The sequence below is a fragment of the Heliangelus exortis genome, chromosome 7, assembly GCF_036169615.1.
Source record: "Heliangelus exortis chromosome 7, bHelExo1.hap1, whole genome shotgun sequence".
In the NCBI taxonomy this organism is placed as follows: Eukaryota; Metazoa; Chordata; class Aves; order Apodiformes; family Trochilidae; genus Heliangelus; species Heliangelus exortis.
In genome coordinates, this window is record NC_092428.1 from 32452357 (window position 1) to 32474582 (window position 22226).

At 42.2% G+C, this 22226-nt stretch overlaps 1 protein-coding gene across 1 annotated transcript in view; it reads right to left on the bottom strand.

The window, feature by feature from the left end:
- The window catches only part of ADAM12 (ADAM metallopeptidase domain 12), a 170460-nt gene that overhangs the window by 111544 nt on the left and 36690 nt on the right, over window positions 1-22226 (bottom strand). Inside the window, exon 3 of the mRNA XM_071749670.1 lies at window positions 15011-15084. Coding sequence (XP_071605771.1) covers window positions 15011-15084 — 74 coding nt within the window. The remainder of the gene's footprint in view (window positions 1-15010; window positions 15085-22226) is intronic.

Below are 22226 nucleotides of genomic sequence, written 5' to 3' on the forward strand. Positions count from 1 at the left end.
AAAAGTGAAAATACCCAAATACTTTAGCACCCAAAAGCTAAATTTTATATTTATATTTATTTTATATTTATATTTTAACTATCAGGACAAATTTTCCCTGTACCACTGCACTGTTAATCCAATTTTTCACCTGGGAGCCAAGGATGGCTCAGGCTGTAGATTGCACTCACGAAAACACATTCATTTCTCACAAAATAGTGATGTAAAACTTTTTCATCTTGCTGGCACCTGTCCTTGTCATGGATTTAAAGTTCTTCTGCCCTGAATTTTCACAGCCATGTGTGTCCTTGCATGGTCTTCAGGAAACATGGAAAACTCATGGGTTTGAGATGAGATCTCAGGATCTGAGTCTCCTGCAAAACGTGCTCTGGGGGCTGAATGCTCTCCCCAGGAACTACCTGGATGGAAAACTTATAACTTTCTTTTAAAAATAGGATTATGGGAAAGAGGGATTTTTTTTCTCTTTCATTTCTGCAGCCAAAAATGAGACCATTTTCCTGCTGACCTGGAGATAAGGTTTATAGTGGCTCCTCTAGAACGTGGAATATTATGGTTCCAGCCAGCCACGTGAATGGATATATGCATGAAAAATTGTCTTAATAAAACTGCCACACCTCTAATTGCCTTTACAACAAGTGAATAAATATTATGGAAATCTACCAAATTCACCCCAGTAAATTGACCTGTGTAAAAACCCAACACGAACAGAAGCCCTAGAGATGTGGTTTTCAGTCAACTCCATCACCTTCCCCAGTCCCTCCTGAAGTGATTTTCACCCTGCTTGAACTTTGTGAAAAATGCTTATAGAGAAGCAAAGAAGGATGCTGGAGATGAGAAAAGCAACCATGCTGTGATTAAATATGCATGGTAATGCCAGTGCTTCTTGTGGGAGTGCAGAAGAGAAGCAGCTGGCCATTAAGCAAAGCAACACAAGACATGGAATCCACCTCTCTGCAGACTTCTCCTCCTGGATTCCCAGTTTCCAAGGAGAAAGCTCCTATCACTGTAATACTTAGGGTTTGGGTTTTTTTCCCAATAAAATATATATGTGGCTTTGCAGGAGAGGATTCACTTCTGAAGCTGCACCAACAAGTAAATTATTCATAACAGAAGAGATAAAAGACAGAATGTTTCACAGAGTGAAATATTTAGGCCCCCCCTAGCTCTGAGAGTGTGATCATGCTCACTGACTGGGCATACTGGGAATGGAAATGAACCTAAATTAAGTGGTACAAACGATGCATGTAAAAGACAGAGAGATGATCAAAAAAGAGAGCTCTCCTGTACTAACATTTTCTCTTCCGTGCTGAAGGAGTTCAAATAGAATTAAGCTCAGATGTAATTAATCAGTGCTCTTACATTGTGCTACTTATCAATATGTGAGTGTAAAACTTCAAGAAAATAGGATGCTTAAAGGCTGCTAAATGTATCAATATTCAATTAGAGCTTAATAAAGCCATTACAAGAGAATTAACAAGGGTTTACATAGGAAGTATCTCTGTCTGACATTAGGTGGCTCTTTAAACATTTTCTAAAGAAACACTGTAAAAAGCTATTAAAATATTTATGCAATGCTTGCATTAGTTCTATTTAAGGGGCATAGCAGCAATAATATCAGCAGTTTAGAATGCCTCCCTTCTCCCATGATTATCCACCAGCTACAAGAGGTAAATAAATCCCCACTTTTAGAACTTTAATGCTTTTCATTACAAAGGAAAGGTCTTCACACCCTTCATTACAGCTCCCAGCTTCACTGAAATTGGATGCTTCCACCTATTTGTCTGGAAATGAACATCAGGGTCTGGAGCTGGAGAGCTGGGCAGGAGTTTGGCACCAGGTATTTTGGGTCTCACCCCAAATCTTTGCTAATTTTGGGCTCAGGCCCTTCATGGGGAGCTCAGAAAGCAAGGCAGATGAGTTCATTCAGAGAGATTGTGCTGGTGCAGCAGTTCTGGGGCTTGTGGCTCCTCCTCTATTCCTGAGGAACAAAAAGCCTCCTAGGACTTGTTAAATTAGCCAGTGTAATGAAGTCCAATTCTGTGCTATTTGCACAGGGACTGGAAAAGATTTCATGTTTCCATGTACATAAACAAAACCTGGCTCAGCACACCAGGGATTTCAGAGGTTTATAAAATATAAAAGACATTCACATTAATCTGTTAAACAATTCATTCTCTACCCTGCCCTCTCCTACTAAGTGAATTCATTACTTATTAAAGATATATATTTGCTGCTGGCTCTCTTCCTCCCACTGACTCACTGCTGGACCCCAACACCTTGGGGCTCACTGCTGGGGGCAGTGGTGCCTGGGACAGCAGAAAATTGAAGATGCAAGTATAGCCTTCCCTGTTTTAACAAGGTTTGGGGTCCATAACCATGTGGGGTTTGCTGTAACAAGGAGAGAAATCACTGGGACTTTGCCAGGGATCTGAATGAGACCATTATGAGGTGTGGAAACGAGATAAACAAATTGACCCCCTGGAAAATAAAAAATAAAGCAGCCCCCCTGTTGCTGCCTAGGCAATGGTGACTGTTTTTCTTCCAGGAATTGCTAAGCTAAAGGGAAATGTTTGTTTCTTGCAGAAGAGTTTGGGCAAGCTTTGCCAAGATAAATCCCTCTTGACACCCAAGCACCTGAGACTCCTCTCAAGGAGCTGTTGCTTGCGATTTTGATGGGTACTCATCTGAATTTGTATAAACCCACCTATTTCTTTCTGAAAATAACAGCACTTGATGTTTTAAGAGACCAAACAGGCACTACTAAACAAAAACTGTTGAGTTTTTTTAAAAAAATCATCATGCCAAATCACTCTACCTCTGAGCTCAAAGAAAGTCAAGTGCCTGCCTCGCTTGAGCATTATCCCTACAAGAGTTTAGAAATACATTCATTTTCCACAAATTACATCCACAAAATAAAGCAGTGAAGATTGTTAAAGATGATGCAACTTCTTTTAAGGACCAAGATTGTTCTACTCCTCTTCAACCCAAATACAAGGAACAGTGAAAGCAGTAGCTGCTTGCTTTTGATTGCTTTATTTTCAGAAGCCATGAACAGCTACCCACATCTTTAACAAAACCAAAAAATCCCTTCTTATCACATTTCTTCCTCTCCTCCCCTGATATATTTCTTTCAGAAGCATTTATGTTAAAATCATTGCTGTTTTTCATGCTGCCTCAGTGCTATGGCCCATCTAATAACATGACATTATCTCCTTTGCATTAGTGGGGCTTTTGTTGTTTAGGTAGGGAGAAGAGATCTATTTTTCACTGCTTGTGTAGCATTCAGAATCCCTGCTCTTTCATAAATCAGATTTTTATTTGTCCAACTGAAACTGCCTAAGTGGTCTGATGGGTCTGTGGAACAAGTCAAACCATTGGAGCCTCCACCAGTCCAATCCAACCTCCAACCAGCTCAGCTTCAAACCTCATCCAATTCTGACCCTCCCAAGAGGCACCAGCCAGTCCAGTGGGTCTGAACACTCTCCTTTTTCATCTGGAATCCTCTGCTGAGTTATCCTGCACTCATCTTTCAGCCCTTGATTGGAAGAATGTAATTTTTTTTTAATTTTTTTTTTTTTTTTTTATTAAGGCCCAGATCCAGGGAACAGAGCTGAGACAGGAAACGGTGCTGCACGGGGCTCAGTGTGCACCACAAGGGAACAAATGTGTACATTGAATTTCTGAGTCACCCCAAGACATTCATGAAGCATTAAGCTGTGCTTTTACAACTGGTCTTCATCAAAGATATTTCATCCCCTCGCCAAAGCGTCATCTTTTCTAATGACTCATAATGAAGACTCATTCCATTTTTTGCTTGATTTTACTGGCTCATCAGGCTCTTGTTCTCCAGGGGCTAAGCTGTTCTTTTCAGCATGTTCAACCCCCAGCTAAGTGGCCATTAACCACACTCTCTCATTATATAAGAATCAGCTAATCACGACTGACCAAGAAATAACTGGTGGTGTGATTAAAGAGAGAGAAAAAGAGAGAGAGAAAGAGAGAGAGACATCTGCTTGGAATTATCCAAACTGCTGTTTCAAAACTGATAAGAGGCCATTTACTGCCTCACTGTTACAACAGGGATCAAGGATTTGGGGGAGCAGCAGGGAGAATGGGGAGTTTCCTTTCACTTGGAAGGGGAAGAGATGAAGAGTGGGAAGGGCAAGTAAGGACCTGGGTGGAGAAGACAAGGCAGAACTTGTCTCTAAATAGCATGGATACAAGTCACAGAGGGTGGCAGACAAAAAAATTTTAGGCTCTACTTGAGGGGCTGTACATGTTGTAAATCAAACTATTTCCATGTTTTAAAACATGTTTAAGACATGTTTTCCATGTAATAAAACTGCTTCCCTGTTTTTCAGAGATGCAGTGAAGGATAAGTGTTAAAAATATCTCTAGTTCTATTTCCTAATTCCCATTCAGTATTCTGGGGTTTTTTTTAGTCTTTTTCTAATATCCAGAATAAAAATAACATCCATATCTATCAACTTCTTTCCTCATGTAAATCAGGAACCATTCCACTCAAGTCAGAGTGGGCTGCATATGTGTATTTCTGATTAAATTTGACTAGGAGGCTTGCTTTGCTTTATTTCTAAATGTCATATGCAACTTTTCTGGAGCCAGAACTTATTCTGATGAGTCTTTCTTTTTACAGAAAAACTTTAATAAGAGATTTTTACACGTAAGCACTAGCAAAAGACAGATACCAGAATGCAAGACAGAAAAAATACAGAACATGACAGAAACTGCAGTGAAACTGAAGCAGAACCAGAGCTGTAACTGAACATAAACCTTTTTTATCCTGAGGGGGAAAAAAGAGCATCAGCTAGGAAGAGGACAGTGTGCTTTTCCTGGACTAAGGAACACTGAAAAAGTGCAAATCTGTGGGTCAGATGGAGGAGCAGGCAAGCTCTGCTCTCATCCCCAGAGGACCTGGGAAACATAAATTGCCAGAACCAGTCCCATTTAGGGCCAGTGTTACCCTGTACTCCAATTACCTTATTCATCCAAAAACCACACTTCTGCACACAGCCAGGTGCTGGGTTTTTTTTTTTTTTCCACAACTACTTCAAATGAACAAGTAGCAGGTAGTAAGATAAAAGCACAGGCATAAATTGGACAAATTTCTTGAAGGAATCTGTCTGGATTACTGAGGCCAGACATCAAAGAGGGGGAGAAAAAAAAAGAAAAAGGGTCTTATTGCCAAGCTTATGTTTCCATATATGTATTTCCTCCACACTCAGCCTCTTCACACAGACTCTGCTTTTTGAATCATCCCTCTTGGCTGATACTACAAACCTTAGGGCTCATATGCAACTTTTCATCTTAAAATGTGAACAAATTAATCTTCAAGGCTCTGCTTGAAAGAAATGAAAGAAATAATAGACCTGTATGATATCTCCCTCTCTGGGGAGGGGACCTGCCCTGCTCTGGGGCTGGCAGAGCTGGATGCAGCCCCAGCACCTCCCATCCCACTTCACTTTGCAAGTGGGTTGGTATTTCTTCAGCAGCATTTTCTGCCATCCTCTGCAGCCCTGAGAAACTGCTCTGTCACTTGGATGGGAACTGACATTTTCTGGAAAGAGTCTCAATTTGAACATCCAGGAAAATATCTGCTTCTCCTCTGAATCCAGCCCCATACAGAGACTCTTGTCCTTAAGTACCTTGTGTCTGGCTTTGTCTCTCTTTCTTTCTTAATTTTTTTCTTGCCTTTTTCTTTGTCTATATTTTCTTTTCCTTTTTTTTTTTTTTTTTTTTTTTTTTTTCTTCTCTTTTAAAAGAGGAAAACCTTCCATAAGTGGATGCAGAGAACCAGCTGTTGCAGCCAGGAGCCCTGCAGACATGCCTGCTGCCTGACTCACACAAGCCTCTTTCAAAAACTGTAAAAGAAACCCTTACATCAGGGATGTTCAACCAGATCCTACCCAAAGAAACATCCAGGGATCATCCTCTTCTCCTGTTGACGTGGGGCATTAATTTTTCCCTCCATTTGGCCCTCCTCTTTCCCTTGATTTTGTGAGACACGAGGACCCAAATATTTTTTGGAAGAGGTCTGTGCTCACTGGTGTCTGTAAAGTAGAGATGAGAAGGGCAGGGCAGAAAAAAGAAGGAAAAGGGAAAAGGGAAAAGGGAAAAGGGAAAAGGGAAGAGGGAAGAGGGAAGAGGGAAGAGGGAAGAGGGAAGAGGGAAGAGGGAAGAGGGAAGAGGGAAAAGGGAAAAGGGAAAAGGGAAAAGGGAAAAGGGAAGAGGGAAGAGGGAAGAGGGAAGAGGGAAGAGGGAAGAGGGAAGAGGGAAAAGGGAAAAGGGAAAAGGGAAAAGGGAAAAGGGAAAAGGGAAAAGGGAAAAGGAAAGGAAAGGAAAGGAAAGGAAAGGAAAGGAAAGGAAAGGAAAGGAAAGGAAAGGAAAGGAAAGGAAAGGAAAGGAAAGGAAAGGAAAGGAAAGGAAAGGAAAGGAAAGGAAAGGAAAGGAAAGGAAAGGAAAGGAAAGGAAAGGAAAGGAAAGGAAAGAGGAAAGAGGAAAGAGGAAAGAGGAAAGAGGAAAGAGGAAAAAGGAAAAAAGGAAAAAAGGAAAAAAGGAAAAAAGGAAAAAAGGAAAAAGGAAAAAGGAAAAAGAAAAGAAAAGAGAAAATAAAAGAAAAAAGAAAAGAGAAGAAAAGAGAAGAGAAGAAAAGAAAGAAAAGAGAAGAGCAGAGATGAGAAGGGCTTGGCAGGGCAGGGCAGAAAAGAAAAAAAGAAGATAAGAGAAGATAAGATAAGATAAGATAAGAGAAGAGAAGAGAAGAGAAGAGAAGAGAAGAGAAGAGAATGAAAAATTGAAAAAAATATATGAACAAAGAGAACCAGACTAGATCACAACTTTTGTGCATGCTCCCGTTCTCAATTTCTTTTTCTTTTCTTTTCTTTTTTGGCTTTAAAAGGAAACTAAGGTGTGAACTCTCCACCAAAAACACTACTAATTTCTCTTTAGCCCCTTAAAAATATTCCTACATTCAGTTCTTCATAAAAGTTTATTGCTTTAAGGCTACAGGGATGGAAAACAACATTCCAGGACCTCAAAATACAAATTGCTTGGTGTGCAGTGTGTGCTAGAAAAAGAAGTCTTCTTGGACCTTCTGTACCAGAACTCCATGCCCACATCATAGCAAAACTACCAAACCTGAGGCATTGCCATGACTGTGGCAATATTATTAGGGTTTTCTTTTGGTGCTTTGTTTTTTTGTTACATTATGATGGAGTAGAAAATCTTGACTCCTAAACACCACAGCAAAAGAGAAGGTTAATCAGACCCTGACATTTTGCAATTATTGGCAGTTTATACCAACCCAGCCATGTATTGCCAGGACATGGGACATCTCCCTCCTGCAGTTCTCTCCTTTCTGATAAATCCATCACTCAGCTAAAACCCTAGGAATGCAAACTCAGGGAGGGGACAATTACCAGGATGGACAACAACACAAACAGGTGACAAAGCAGCAGCAACCTGAGACAGAAACCCTCTGTCACTTGCAAATATAAGTGCTTTAGGGAAAGAAATTATCAGGTGCAGCTCTTTCTCACAGATGTACAGTTTGTGCTCATCTCAGTGTGGAAGGACTGAGCAGATGTTCAAGGAGATAATTTGTTTTACATGACTTTTTACTGGAGATTAATTTGTTTTACATGACTTTTGGACATCTACAGACACAAACCTGCATTGCAGAAATGGGACTCAAGATGCAGGGGAAGGAATCAGTCACGGGGGTGTAGAGTGGGGGGGTTTCCCCTGCAGTGCTGGGTCCAGTTCTGGGGTCCCCAACACTTGTTGGAGCAAGTCCAGAGGCCAGGGATTTGATCAGAGGGGATGGAGCAGCTCTGGAGCCAGGCTGGGAGCACCATGGGCTGTGGGAGGTGTCCCTGTCCATGCAGAGGTGGGGACTGGGTGAGCTTTAAGGTCCCTTCCAGCCCAACCCAGTCGGGGATGCTGTGACTTGGGAGGACAAGTGCAGGGATCCCTGCAACCACACATGGACAAGGTGATCAACATTGCTTCTAGGGATGATTCCCTACAAGCTACCAGAAAGGTCTGCAGCAGGGAGAGGACTACTTTTGGTGAAGATGAGTCAAAAAAATGGGAAGCCAGTGCCCATTTTGGGAGGCGCACGCTGTGCCCAGCAGGGATGTAGAGCTGGATCCCAGACAGGGATTATGAGCAGAACTGAATTGTTCCTTTTCAATACACCATTTCCACATAAAATAACAGAGAATTTGTCTGAGGAACTGTACTTCAGTGTACTCTCTATTTACTAAACCCCTAAAAATAAACACGTGAAACGGTGAACAGTATAAGCAAATTAAATAGCTGGCATCTTTCCCTATAGAATTTTATGAAGGCAACTCTGTTCTCTCTGCAAAGCCTCCAGGAGAAGTTGAGTTCCTAGGAAACCAAGTGTGTGCCAGCAAAATGCCCCTAGATGCAAAAAGAGAGAAACTGGACACACTGGCACATACCTGCCCTTATTCAAAGACACTGGGCTCCCAGGCTGAGCATGAAAGTGAAAATATCTAATGCAAAATTCATTAAAAGCAGGTTCAGCCTCAATTTTAACTTGAAACCTCATTCACAATCCTCCTAGTATTTTTGAAGCCAGAAAACATCCACAAGTGTTTCTGAAAAGGAGGAGAATCCTCTCAGTTTTAGCCTGGTATCTTGTGTTGTGACAAGGAGACCAAACCCCCCGGGTGATGCTGAGGCACACAGGGATGCAAAGCAGAATCCAGTGCTTCTCCTTCACTGCTTATTGAAACTCTGCTCACTCTTCTTAGAAACAAACTTTAAAACAAACAAAAAACAATCTGAAACCTTCCCAGATAGCAGAAACATGAGGAACACCCAGGAGTTTTGTGAGCACAACCCAGGTCCAGCTGGATGCTCCTGTGCTCCTCCTGCCAGCCCACAACCCAGCTCAGTGTTGGCTGCAGGGCCCTCACTCCTTCAGGGCACAAAACTTCTCTGCCACGTGTGCTGCCATCTGCCCACTGCTGGGAGATGGAAAGTTTCCCAGAAACTCAGACCCACAGCCTGGTTTGGGTTGGAAGGGACCTTAAAGCTCATCTAATCCCAACCCCATGGTCAGGGACACCTCCCCCAGCCCAGGTTGCTCCAAGCCCCATCCAACCTGGGCTGAGACACTGCCAGGGATGGGGCAGCCACAGCTTCTCTGGGAAACCTGGCACAGGGGCTCAGCACCCTCACAGCAAAGAATTTCTTCCTATTATCCCATTTCTATCTCCCCTCTTTCAGCTTAAAGCCATTCCATCTCATCCTATTGCCCCATGCCTCTCTCTCTCCCCTAATTACCCATTTTACAGCCCCAGATGACAACATTTCACCTGCACACATTCCTCTTGCCCTCCCCAGCCAGCTCTGCCCCCAGCCTCATGTCTGGGGGTGTCAAAAGGAAACCCTGGAACCCCCCTGCCCCACAGTACAAAGGGAGAGATAAAACCCCAGCTCTGCAAATAAGATGTTCTCCTGCTGCAACACCTCTAGGGAGAAAAATCTAGACCAGGCACTTTTTAATTGTATTTATTGCACCAGGAAGGATGTTTCCCTCTCTGTTATTGTTAGATAAACAATATCTATTATCTACAATATCTACAATCTATTATCTACATCTATTATCTATCTATTATCTACAATATCTATTCCTGGAAGCCACTCTCAGGAAAACACTGGCACAGAGAGCACACTACCTGCCCTGCTCATCAAACTCTTGATTATTTTTTTTTTTTCTTTGCATGTTGTAGTTCTGCACTACACACATAATATTGAACTTCCATTGAATATTGGATATTGAATATTCCCCAGCTTTCCCACCTGAGTAAGGGGATCACCTCCCCTTCCCACATCCTGCCCCAGAGCTGGGGTTTGGGCTGTGGACAGGACAGTTTTTCCTTCTTCCAGGACACCTGGCACAGCCTCACTATCCCCCTGTTTTATGGGGCCTGGGAAGAGAAGAAGGTTGATGGTGTTGGGGAATGTGGCATTTGGCCACAAGAATACAAATTCCAGTCTTTTTAGCCTCTCCACTTCCAGGAGCCCCTTGTATCAGCCCATAAATACCCTCTCTGATTTTTTTTTTTTTTTATCTAAGGGGAGGGAAAACCCATCAAGAAAGGGGCAGTTCCTCTCCTGCTGGAGCTGAAACCTTCCAGTCCAACACAAAGCTCCAAAATATCCAACTCAAGGCAGCCCAACACACAACCTCACAACCGTAGCTGGTCCCAACCTCTGCTAATACTCAGTTACAGAACAAATCCTGGCATCTCAACACCCACACCAACCACACCAACCTTACTCCAAAGGTTACAGCACACACCTGTACCCTCAGGCCCATGGACTCATCCCATCAATCTGCAGCTGCAGTCGCTGAATTCCCACATTTCAGCCTGGTGTAAACCATTCCAGAGGGGGAAAAATTGTTACTTCTGTTTAAGTCAAACTTTTACTTGCATTAAAGCAATACCCTAATTGCCAGCTCACACTGAAAGGCTGCAGTACAGCTGCCAGCTCCAGCTTTTGCAGATAAAACAGTTCAGGGTCACAGTTTCTTTTGGCTGAGTTACAGCACAGAATTAAAACAAATATATTCTGAGGGGTCTCATTTCTCTGTTTGGTGTTAGTTTGTTTAGATTTCTTTCCTTGATCTGTATTTTGAGCCATTGGTTGTATACAAGCACATCAATTCATTAACAGATTTTGTCAGCTCTTTTCTTTGGCACTGGCAATGGGTGGTTTCCCTGTGAAATTAATCCAGCTAAAATGTTGCTTGCACACCAATCAGCAGCACTATTCAGACATGTCAGAGAGAATTAGTGCCTGCTTTCCTGACAAGGGGATATTGCTGGACCTTCCTCTGTCCTGGAGCTTACCCAGTGAGCTCCCATACAGGACCATTACATCCCAGTACATCCCAGTACTGTGTCTCCATGGGGAAGTGGTAAATGTGCAAGGCAGACAGGCAGAGGTGCTCTAAACTTCCAGACATCTCTGGGATCCCAGGGGATGTAAAGGATATGATAGAGACTTACACCAAGGCCTGTGGTGGATTTTGCCTCTTGATAACACAGAAGAATTTTTATTGGAAGAATAAAAGGCAGCAATCTAACCTCCTTTTTTTTTTTTTTTTTTATTTATTTATTGCTTTGTTACAGGCGCTGTTATAAACCTGATGAAAAAGAGCCTAAAATGAGGAGGAAATGAATAATGAAACCCAGTTCTTTAAAATCCTTGACTTTTTTCTTTCCATTCTCATGTTGCCCTGGACACTGCCAATGGCCCCTTTGACTGCAGAGCTGCTCAGCAAAGTGCTCCCAGAAGCAAAACTGTCCCAGACACACAGGAGATGCTGCAGGTGCTGATGTCCCCAGGGCAAAGCCATCCTTCCTCCACACTTGCCCCCACATAGGGCTTTTTTTTAATCTCTATCTTAGGGTTTTATCTCTATCTGCCATCAGCTCAGGTATACAGAGGAGTCAGGACTGAGAAAGCTCTGGGACATCTGCTCAGAGTTAGATTCCTTTGACATTTATAATTATGACCTTTGTCAGCAAATCAGTTAAGCATGAAATTAATTTTGAGTAAGACGTAACTCTGCTGACTTTACCTGGATTACTCAGATGTTTAAAGTTAAACCAGCACTTAAATACCTTGCTGCATACAGACCCTGCTCTGACAGGAGTATAAAATGCTTCCAGTTGCAGAAAAGCTGCCAGTAGTCACAGACTGTTCCACTCCCCAGCTCCAGATTTAATCTTACAGGGGTTTTGTTTCCTTTACACAATACTAAGCCTGCTTTCCTCTAAGACCCACATCATCAGCTTGAAAGGAATTTTCTCTGTGCATACATTTGTGCCCCTTGCAGAAGAGCAGAGCATCAGTTTTATTGATGCAAGGCACAGGCAGCTGCTCTGAAGGGGGGGTTTATTTTGCAGCTGATCAATGATTTGCTGATTCTGGAAATCTCTCCATCTGACAAGTGTTTCTACAACATTTAAGGTACTACAGAGCTTAAGCTTCTCCAGAGTGCAATCATATTTTGCAACTAAATCACAGTAAGAAATGTATTCCCAACACAAGCAGGTTGTCCACGACTGACAAGTTGAATTCACAGCAAATAATTTTGTTTTTGCAAGAACAAACATGCAAGGCCTGGAAATTAATCACTAAAGTATTTAATGAACATGTACCAAAGTAAACTAAACAGCTGGAAACCATAGAGAAGATTTCAAACCCTAAACTGTGTAGTTAGGTGCTGGTAATTCTTCCAGAACTAACTTAGAACATCTTGCCCCATACATCTGAACACATCTTGCTGAGTCTAACTATCAGAAAACACCAAACTGACATTAAATATTTCCATAGATAACAGATGGTTTAACACATCAGCCCCCACTTGGGGTTGCCTAATGCATCTGAATCATGTTTGGAAATATAACTCAAGGTTGGGAAAATCTCTAAGGTTTTCAAGAAATGGATTTTCATGTCAAAACTACTCAAAGCAGCTGTTTCTACTAACCAGGGAAAATCACATCCAGTTTTTAGAAATTTTTTTTACATGACCCAATGCAGAAATTACATAATGTAGGGGTCCCATCCACCCACCCACCCCCCTCCCCATCCTCCAAGCAATAACAAGCTTTACGTGAAACTACAGGAAAATAACAGCCCAGATATCAGAGCTTCAAATGTGTTGTCACTTAGGAGCCAAGGAAAAAGGTGTTTGTGTTTAGTGATTCAATGGCTGCTCCAACACTCAGCATCAATGTTTGCAGAATATTTGGGCTGCACATTCCATGCCAGCATCAGAAGGCTGGAGCAGGCTGGAGGAGACAGGGTCTGTGTGCCCATCTGCTGCTCCTCTCTGCAGCCTTGGGGACCCAGAGGCAGGAGCAGCAGCATGGAAACTTTGCTTCCACCTCCAGGTAAATGAGGACCTTCTCTCTCACAGCTCTGGAGCCCATGATCTGCCTTAGGTCCCACCTGGCTCACTGCCACCAGACAATATTCCCCATCCTCTGCTCTGCAGGAACTCATCCCCTTGTTTCTCTCCTAAACACTATGTTTCATTCCATGAACCTGCACCAAAGCAGCTTCTGGAAGGCCCTGCACCACTCAGAGCATTATTTCTTCTACAAAGCAAAGTCACTAATACTGGAGAAAAGGGAGAAATTATTTTGCAAACCCATGGCCAACTTCTTCTGGTTTAGGTTTGAGATCTATGAGCTGCTTCATATGCTACAAATTCCAAACAGGGGCAATAGTAGAATTTTACAATAACACCTCCAACTCCTGCTAAGAGGAGGAACCTCAAGCTGTTAACACCATACACAGCTCCTCCAGAACCCAAATCTGCTGGTGGACACCCCAACACAGAGACAGGTAAAGGCAAAACCAGTCACTGATAAATGCTGTGTTTCTTATCTTGACATTTGTTTAATCAGACAGATGCTCAGAGAGTCAATTTACTGCACTTTCACATCCTGCTTCTAAAAGAGGTGGAGATTTCAACTCAGAGCTCTCCAACTCTGCCTTTATTACAGGTACAAGACACTTTGGGATGTTCAGCAAGGCCTCCATGTTCTTTTAATGGCTGACATGGAATGTAAAGAGTTTCCTCAATTGCTGCATACTTCCCATTCCTGGAGGAAGGCACACCCCTTGCCAAAGATTAAGAGAATATAAAGTGAAATCTCTGTTTACTAAAGGAATTAAATCCTCCTCTAGTTACTGGAGCAGAGCAACTTTTGCATGGGGGACCTACACGCCCTTCAAGGACAGGAAATGAATAACCACTGAGCATTAAAAATCATGTCAAGAAAGCACAAAATTTGGGCCTGATGCTGAATAATAAAAGAGAACTGGATTTTATCCCAGCTGGGTAAGGCTAGGGTTCATCCAAACGCCTGGAAATAAAGAACATTCTGCATTGTTTTACAACAGAGGACTCAAGAGGTGCCCCATCCTGTTCCATTGAAGTTGTCCATCACCAGCACGTACCCAGACTCCCTTGGACATTTGCTTTCACTCACACATTCCTTCCTCTTAACACATAAAGCTGCACTGCTTATGTCTCTGGCCTCCCTACAGTAAAAAATAGCTCTGCTGCTTTCAATTCACAGCAGGGCAACCAACAGGACAGAGAAATCTTTGAGAGCTTTGACAAAAAGTTTCTCCCCAGGCTGAAAGTGATCTTTGGTTTTGCTTTGACAAGCAGCATGTACTTATCCAGATCTGGATCCCCACAATATATTCCCGAGATGCTCTTGGAGGAAAAGCAGTAGAACACTTGAGAGAGAGCAGGTGAAGACTTTTTAATGACTATTTCTGCTTGACTTGCAGAGAAGTGACTGCATTTCTGTTGTGGTTCTGTACCCCCTGGTGAACAACTCTGCCATGGGACTGTCTCTACATCCCACTATAGCCCACTAACAAGGGCTCAAGCCCAGTTCTTGCCATGAACCTTGTGCCCAACACCACCAGCTCCTTGGCAGCAAACCCAGTGAGCTCCTGATTCAAAGTCCAGGAGGACCAGGCCAAGATGTTTGACTCATGTCCCCTGAGCAGATGCCAAGGGAGCAACCAAGGTCACAGGCAGCATCATGAGGGATGCTGCCTCAAAAAAAATAAATGTTCCAAAGACTGTAGGATTTTCCACATTACTGCATATAGAAGGGCTTACCACAGGAAAGGAGAACAAACCCAAATCAAAGGCAAGTAATGGTCAACAGGAAAAGCCAATGTCCATTTTCAGTCCCACATGACTGCAGATGAGCACTGAGATTCTTGCTCCTTAAGCACTGAGCAAACACACACAACCCAAACTGGAACAAAACTCTCTAGTTAAGGGCCTGGTCTGTAAAGGCCCAGCAGCAAACAAAACCTCAGGTTACTTTTAAACCACCAATTTTAAAATTATAACCCTCCACTGAGAAGCCCCAGAAGAAAGGGAACGTGCAATGATGCTACTTACTCATTCCTCTCCAGATTGATGACAAGATGTTCCCTTTCAGCTTCTACCACAAACTGCAGCAGTGCTGGGTGGTTCTGAAAAAGGAAAAACAGAGTGGGCTGAGTCCAACCTCAGAACCCAACACCAAACTCCACCAAGGAGCTGGGCACACAGCTGCCATGGCAGGGTCAGGCTCTGCTCAGGAGGTGAAAGCAGCTACAGAGGGAATTATTTGCAGGTCACAGCTTGGTGTGCTCAGCTCCATGGGAACAAACATGGAAAGGCAGCAGAGTGCTGCAGGATCTCACACCCAGGGCTCCCAGACACTGTGGTGTTCCCTAAAGCAACAGCAGCACTTGGGACTTTGCACGTGGGAGCACAATTTGCCTGGGAGGAGAAGCATTGGGATGCAGCACACACACATCAGGCATCTGATACAACTTTAAATTTTTTCTTCTTCCTCTCCATATAATAGCATAACTACATCAAACACCAATAGAATCTCATATTATTATTACTAATTTTCAAAGTGAGGCACAGGTAATTGGGTTTGGGCTTTGCATGACCATTTTCTGCTCAAGGTATCCATATTCCAAGCTGGTATCACCTGCAATAAGAGCAGACCTGGAGTGCTGGGATCATGACCCTGGCCCTAACAAAATGCTTTTTCCCTTCAGGCTGAAGATATTAAATATTTGCATGCAGAACTTTACATGGGATCTAAGACCACTGTGGAAACTAAACATTAAGTACAGACATGCTGAACTATTTTTTCCCCTATAAACAGATTAAATGTCTTAATAGGTATTTTAAACTTTTAGAGGGAATAATTAAGTTCCATCTTAAGAAAAAAAGAAAGAATTGGTGTTGAAGTAATTAGAAATATGGTCAATGATATTATTTAATATCTCTGTGAGAATGATGGGCAAAGCATCTGTACATTCTATACATCTGTACAGTGTACATATACATTCTACACATCTGTACAATCCTATACAAGGATTTTGAGAGAATTTTCTAAACAAGACATCAGCACAGGGAAATCCCAGTTGCACTCCAGTGTGGAGCAGGGATGGGGCCATCTGGATTGCATTTTCAGCACCATCATGACTGCATGCAGGCTGCATCTGCCTGGTCCCCTGCTTATAAAACAAGTTGGGTTTTTTTTTTTCACCTCAAGCATCCAGAGGTAATTTTGGGGGGGGGGTTGAAGCTGTGAAAGAACATCAGAAAAGCCTGGTGATCCGTGTGCCCTCAGAGGAAAAAGGCTCCAACACTTGTTTGCAGATAGGGGCTGTGCACAGGCTCTTGAAACTGCCCTTCAAATGAGTTTATGCTGTGCTGGTTCCTCTTAATCCCAAAGGCTGGAGACTCACATATATTTCAAGACTGTTTACACTCAACTTACATTTCATTAAACAAACTTCTTGCATTGCAAGGCAGTATTTCCTTGTTTTGAAATTCCAACAGTAGCTCCATCAATCCATCAATCAGTGGTTCCTGGTACCCTCCCCATGCTTTGCTGATGATTTTTCCCTGCTAATTGCAGTCCCACAGGAGGACTGTTTTAGGGTTACAGTGTTTAACTGATTCCTTAAAAACTGTGCCAGGTTTTGCCAATGCTACAGCAATGCCTGGATGGAATCCAGGGCTGTGTGAGGCTCAGAGCATCCCACCCCTTAGATGCCCTGAGTTTAAGATGCTTTGGAAAATGTTTATTAAAAAGTGAAATTATGAGGAGGCTGTCAGAGACTAAACACTATTGCAATTTTGCTATAATAATAATAAAAAAAAAAATAGCTGACAACTCCCCAGCACTCCCAGACATTTATTAAACACAGATTGTGACTGAGATACCATTGCTTTCTCCTAAGTGTCCTGCCCTGCTGCTCCTGAAAATTCAAACAGGTTTTCCCTCTCTCCTCAAACCCCAGCAACAATATGGAAATTCTGCACCTAGGTGAACTTCAAAGGAACTAAATCCCACTAAACTCTTCAGACTCTCCTTGGCACTGAGCAAGCACATGGGAGTCATTTATTGGCATGAATATTTAGCAGCAGTGTTGATTACCACTTTAATATCAGTGCATTGGTTCCAAACCCCTTAACATATACATAGTGTAGAGTTTGGAGAGAGTAAAATACAATTAATTGCAATACAGCACAGTAAATAATTGATATTGCTGTAACACAAATGGATTCTTTTCTGCTGAAGCCTCTCTGTTAATATGTAAATGCTAACTATGTTTATTCATGAGTTCACTGCTGATTTGACAGTCAATTGATGTCAGTAAGTTGTAAAGTTAAAAAAGCAGCTGCAGAATAAGCCAGGCTGAGACAAGACAGAAATATCTCAAAGAGATTTCCTAAAGCTGAAACTTCTTGTCATCAAGCACAATGATGTCCCCAGTTGGGGTGCTGGACAGCTTTGCATGAGACCCAGGTTCAGATTCTTGCTTTACCAAAGTTTTTTTTTTTTCCTTTAAACAAATGGCTCATTTCCTCATTTGCCATCTGGGAAGAAATAAAACTCAACTTTTTGTTATTCTGACTGGCAGCTCTAAGCATAAATACAGTAAAAATTACACACTGCTCAGGTGGTGTGAGGATGGGAAACAAAGAGGCACTTAAAATGATGCATTTCTAATGAGAAAGAAAAATAAATATCATTCTGAAAGGGTGTTTTAGGATTTGGCAGTAGTTTCTGCCCCTTTTTTTCATCTATACTCCTCTGAAACAGTCAGATTTTTTACTTTGTTACTGCACTGGTGGCAGAGCCTCCCATCAATTATTTGCACAGTTCTGCTACAAAAGTTTAAAAGCTCATCCTGAATCTCATGAAGAACCAGAACACTCTCCCCTTCCAGTCAATACCTTCAAAACTGAGCTGCAAGATGAAATAGGAATTACTCTAAGTACCAAACCATTAGTTTATATTTTCTGTTTAGAATAATCAAGACAGCAAACAATTCCTTGCTGGAATTGTCACTGAGCATTCTTTTTTTTTTTTTTCACAGTAATCTAGGAAAAAGCCTTAATGGTTTTTGGGTCATCCCTTCCCTTGGGCTGTGGTGCTGGAGGAGCTGTGGTGATGGTGCTGTGCTGGGAGCTTTTTCCTTGATCCTGAGTGTGGAGACTGGGATAGAATGCTTGGATTTGTCTCTTCTGATATCCAGGGAGACAGAAAACTGATGGACAGTCAGTGCTAACTCAAGCATTTTGGCAATTTCTTCTCTAGCAAAGATAAAGGATTCTACTGGGTTAAGATTCATGAGTTAGACCAGCATGTGCAACTTCAATTAAAAAAAAAAATCAAGCAATTACATAATAGAAATAAAAGGAAGTATCTACAGACAATGGGAAGAGTGTAAAGAAACTCAAAAAAGCTTCTTAAATTCATTTGGAAAGAGAAAAGCATTTTCAGCTGTATTAGATATCCAGATCCAGCATCTGAGACCAGAGATCAGCACAGAAAATAGAACCAAAAGGGATGACTTTGCTTCTCTGCTCATAAAGCTGAAATTATACCCTAGCATGGCAGGATGAAATAGGAAGGTTTGGTTAATCCAGTCCCTCCAGGGTTAGTAATAACTTTGCTAGAGCCAGCCTTGCAAGAGGGACAACTTTGCATCCCAGGTGACAAGGACCAACACCCACATTCCAGGCCACAGTTTGCATGGCAGGTCAGTGGTAGGACACTGAGAGTCTGAGACAGGTCAGTATTGGCAAGATGGCAAGGAGAAACTATAATTATAAGGAGAATTATGGATTGTAATTAGCTGTATGCAACAAGGCTCCTGATATTCAATGTGGAGCAAAATCCAGAGTCTTTTAAACTCTGCAAAATGCACCAACATTTACCCTAAGGAGAAGCTCCTGTTTACTTTCTCCTCTATGCTCCTGAAAACAGAAGTTCCAACATGAAAAAAAAAAGGTGAGGTTCATAAGTTTATGTTCTCTTGTAAGCCCAGCTCTGGAAATGAAGGACTTTTGAGACACATCAGGCAGTTACATCCACACAAACCTAGATGCTCTTGCTTGGAGCTGAAGAGCTAATGGGAACAATTCCATGCCATGTTCTGCTATTTGTATAAAAATACCTTTTCCCCCACCCCCTTATTTCTCACACACTGATGTTCTGGGTTGGTACCTTCAGAAGCTCAAGGGTGTGTTTACAGGTATTGTATTTTTGGGCTGAAATTAATCCTCTATTATCTGTAACATACAAAGAGGGAGAAGCTGGGAGATCTCTGAGGAATAAAACCACCAAGGGGATCTCACCAAAATAACTGGAATTCAGTCCAGCCAATGCAAGCTGTCTGCAATCTACATTTAAGATAATTACAGCTGGCAGCAAAGACTGTCATTTGCACACAGGACTTTGAAATCAATAAATGCTTCTTCCTTTTCTTTTAGCTTAGAAGTGAGCACAAGAGGCTGTGCTGCTTGCAAACACCTCCAAAAACCAGGTGGCATTTCATGGGGACATGAGAAAACATTTAATTCCTAATGTTTTGCAAGCTCCTGAGGGCATCAGATTCAGCTGGGCTTTCCTTGCTGTCAAATGACAAGATGTATCCCTGTTCCTGAATATAATGAGCAGCAACAAAGAGAACAGAATTGTTGGCACTTGGGGTTTAGTTGTTGTGTTGTGTGTTTTGTTTTGTTTTTTTTTTTAATGGCACAGCAAAGAATCACAAGCCCTTAACAAATGGGCTGAGCCACTCCAATAATGTAGGAACCCAAAGCAGTTTGCTCCCAGCTTTAAGATATAAAGTGATTTTTTGCAAACAGAACCATCAGATTCTTTCTTGCTGACTGTACCAACAAATCCAAGGCTCTTCCATCTGGAAAGCAAAATTTCCAATCTGAATTTCCCTTCTCCTTTTCCTTTCCTCCTTCCATAGCAAATCAACTACTGGGAGGTAGTCAGGCTTTTCCACCCTCTTCTTTTCCTCCTTCCCATACTGCTGCCCACCACCAGAGACACCAGAAACCATCCCACAGGAGGTCCTACAGCAAGGACAACCTCTTCTGCCCCTTCCCTGCCTTCCTTACAGGGATGGAAAAGCAGGCCATGGAGCTCAGGTGACACTCATAAAACCAGAGCAACAAACAGGACAACCTTGGGAATGACCCAAATTAAGCAGACTTCTCTTCATAAGCCAAAAAAAAAAAAAAAAAAAAATTAATTAAAAAGGAAAAATTAATTATTGAGGTGCAGTGGCCCTGTACCCCTGGCAGCCCCTTCCTCTGGCCATCAGGTTATTTTGCAGCATCTGCTGAAGATCCTAAAAATCCCCATGAAGGGATTTTACTCTTTACTCACTGCTGGTGTCCCAAGATCCCTATCCAGAGTTAAAAATTCAAGCAAATAACAACCCAGGAAAAGGAAACTGAGAAGTTAATTGTGCCAGACCAAAAATCAATAAAACTACAGAGCTCTAGTGCACAGTTCCCTGGTTTTTTGCAGAAATACAAAGCCAATGACTACTCTGGGAAAGGGAAACCATGCTTATAATTTAGCTGTGTCCTTTTTGCAAGGCATTCCCCATTGATGATTGACTTTTTTTTTTTTTTTTTTTCCAAATTAAAGAATAACCTAGCTAAAAAACATGCTCGGAATGTCATAACATCACGGACCAAATATTTTCAGGAGCCAATCCAAAATAACTGGTTTGATGCTTTCAAGAAATCTTCATCTTCTGAGGCTGAGTTGTTAATGCTCTGAATTTATTTGGTGTCAGCAAAAAGTCAGGAATGAAAGCACAATTCAGGGTTTACACCAGATTTGAGTTATCAGGCACTGAAGTTGCACTGAAAACACATTTATGTGCCTTTGGCCAGCTAAGCAGGGATTAATGGAAATTTACTAAAAAAAAAATAAATAAATAGTAAAATGTTTTTCTTTCTTTTTAATTAAATCTAAGCAGAGCAAAAAGGGCAGCCTTGGCTTTTAAAGCAGCTCCCCAATTATCTGCTGAGCAATATAGGTTAAAATCAGGTCCAAATCAATACTCCTGTTGCAGGGCAAACCATTGAAAGAAAACACAAAACAGAAAATCTTTCCAAGATTCCTAAAAACCAGCTCAGAGCAGAACCAGCAGTGAGTTAGGAAGAAGGGGAATGAGCTCTGCCACCCTGTGTTCCCAGGATGGGCTTTGGGAGAAGCCTGGGTGCTCTAACACCAACCAGCCAGAAAGTATCCAAGTCCTTCCTCTATCTTTGGAGCAGGATGGATGGGAAACCAACACAAATCAGGGCTGGGTGAGTATTTTTGACACGTTTCTGTGTGCCTGGTGACCTGCAAGGAGTCTGCTCCCCAGCTGGGAGAGGGTGGTTTGGCTGATGGATGGATCCCAAAAGGAAGGAAGAAAGGAAAAATGAAACAAGATGTAGGGGTTGATTGCATGGAACTGACTGCACCAAACTGTGAACTCAATTTTGTGTTAAGAACAACTAATAAAACTAAAAAAAAAAACAAACTAAACCAAACCACCACGTACTCATTTCTTGTTTGTTGTGATGTATCCCAAACAGGCCTCCACTTAAGGTCCCTATGGCCATGGCTTTGCAGGACCATTGCCACAAAGCTATCCCAGGCCACCAAATTCTGGAATTCAGGTTCTGATGAGACTTTTGGAGCTCAGGATTTTCCACCTAGACCATCAAATGAAATTGGCAGATGCTCAGGTTGGAAGCAGGTCAAGAGCTGCTTTTAAATCTGAGTTTGATGGAAGGGAGTGTTCTTTGCTATCCCAACCCCTTTCTAAACTGGCTGGAAAAACCCTGCCCTGCCTGTCCTCAGACACCTTTTGACCTTGCCAAAGAGGATGGGCAGGAGGCTGATTGCACCAGCACAGATTTTAGCTTTTTGAAAGACCTACAAACTTAAAGGTCTTTTTAATAGTTAAAAAAAAAAGACCTTTTGAAGAAGAGACTGGTTAAAAAATTAAATTCTATACTTAGGAAAGACAACGAGGTACCATGCAGCCTTGGTCTGAGAAGTCTGAGGTCTGAGAAGTAAAATGGGAGCTCAGCCTCCTGGTACCTGCTGCTCTCTCAGCTCTGCTCATGGCAGCTTTTTACTGTCACCTCTGGAGAGGTCACTCTGTTAGAGGGATGTTCAACACCTGAAAAGCTCAGGTCCAATATCAGAATTTTTTTTTTTTTTTTCCCTGACTCAAAAATAGCCTAAAATCTGGCACAGGAGTGAAACAACATGGGATTTGCTCAA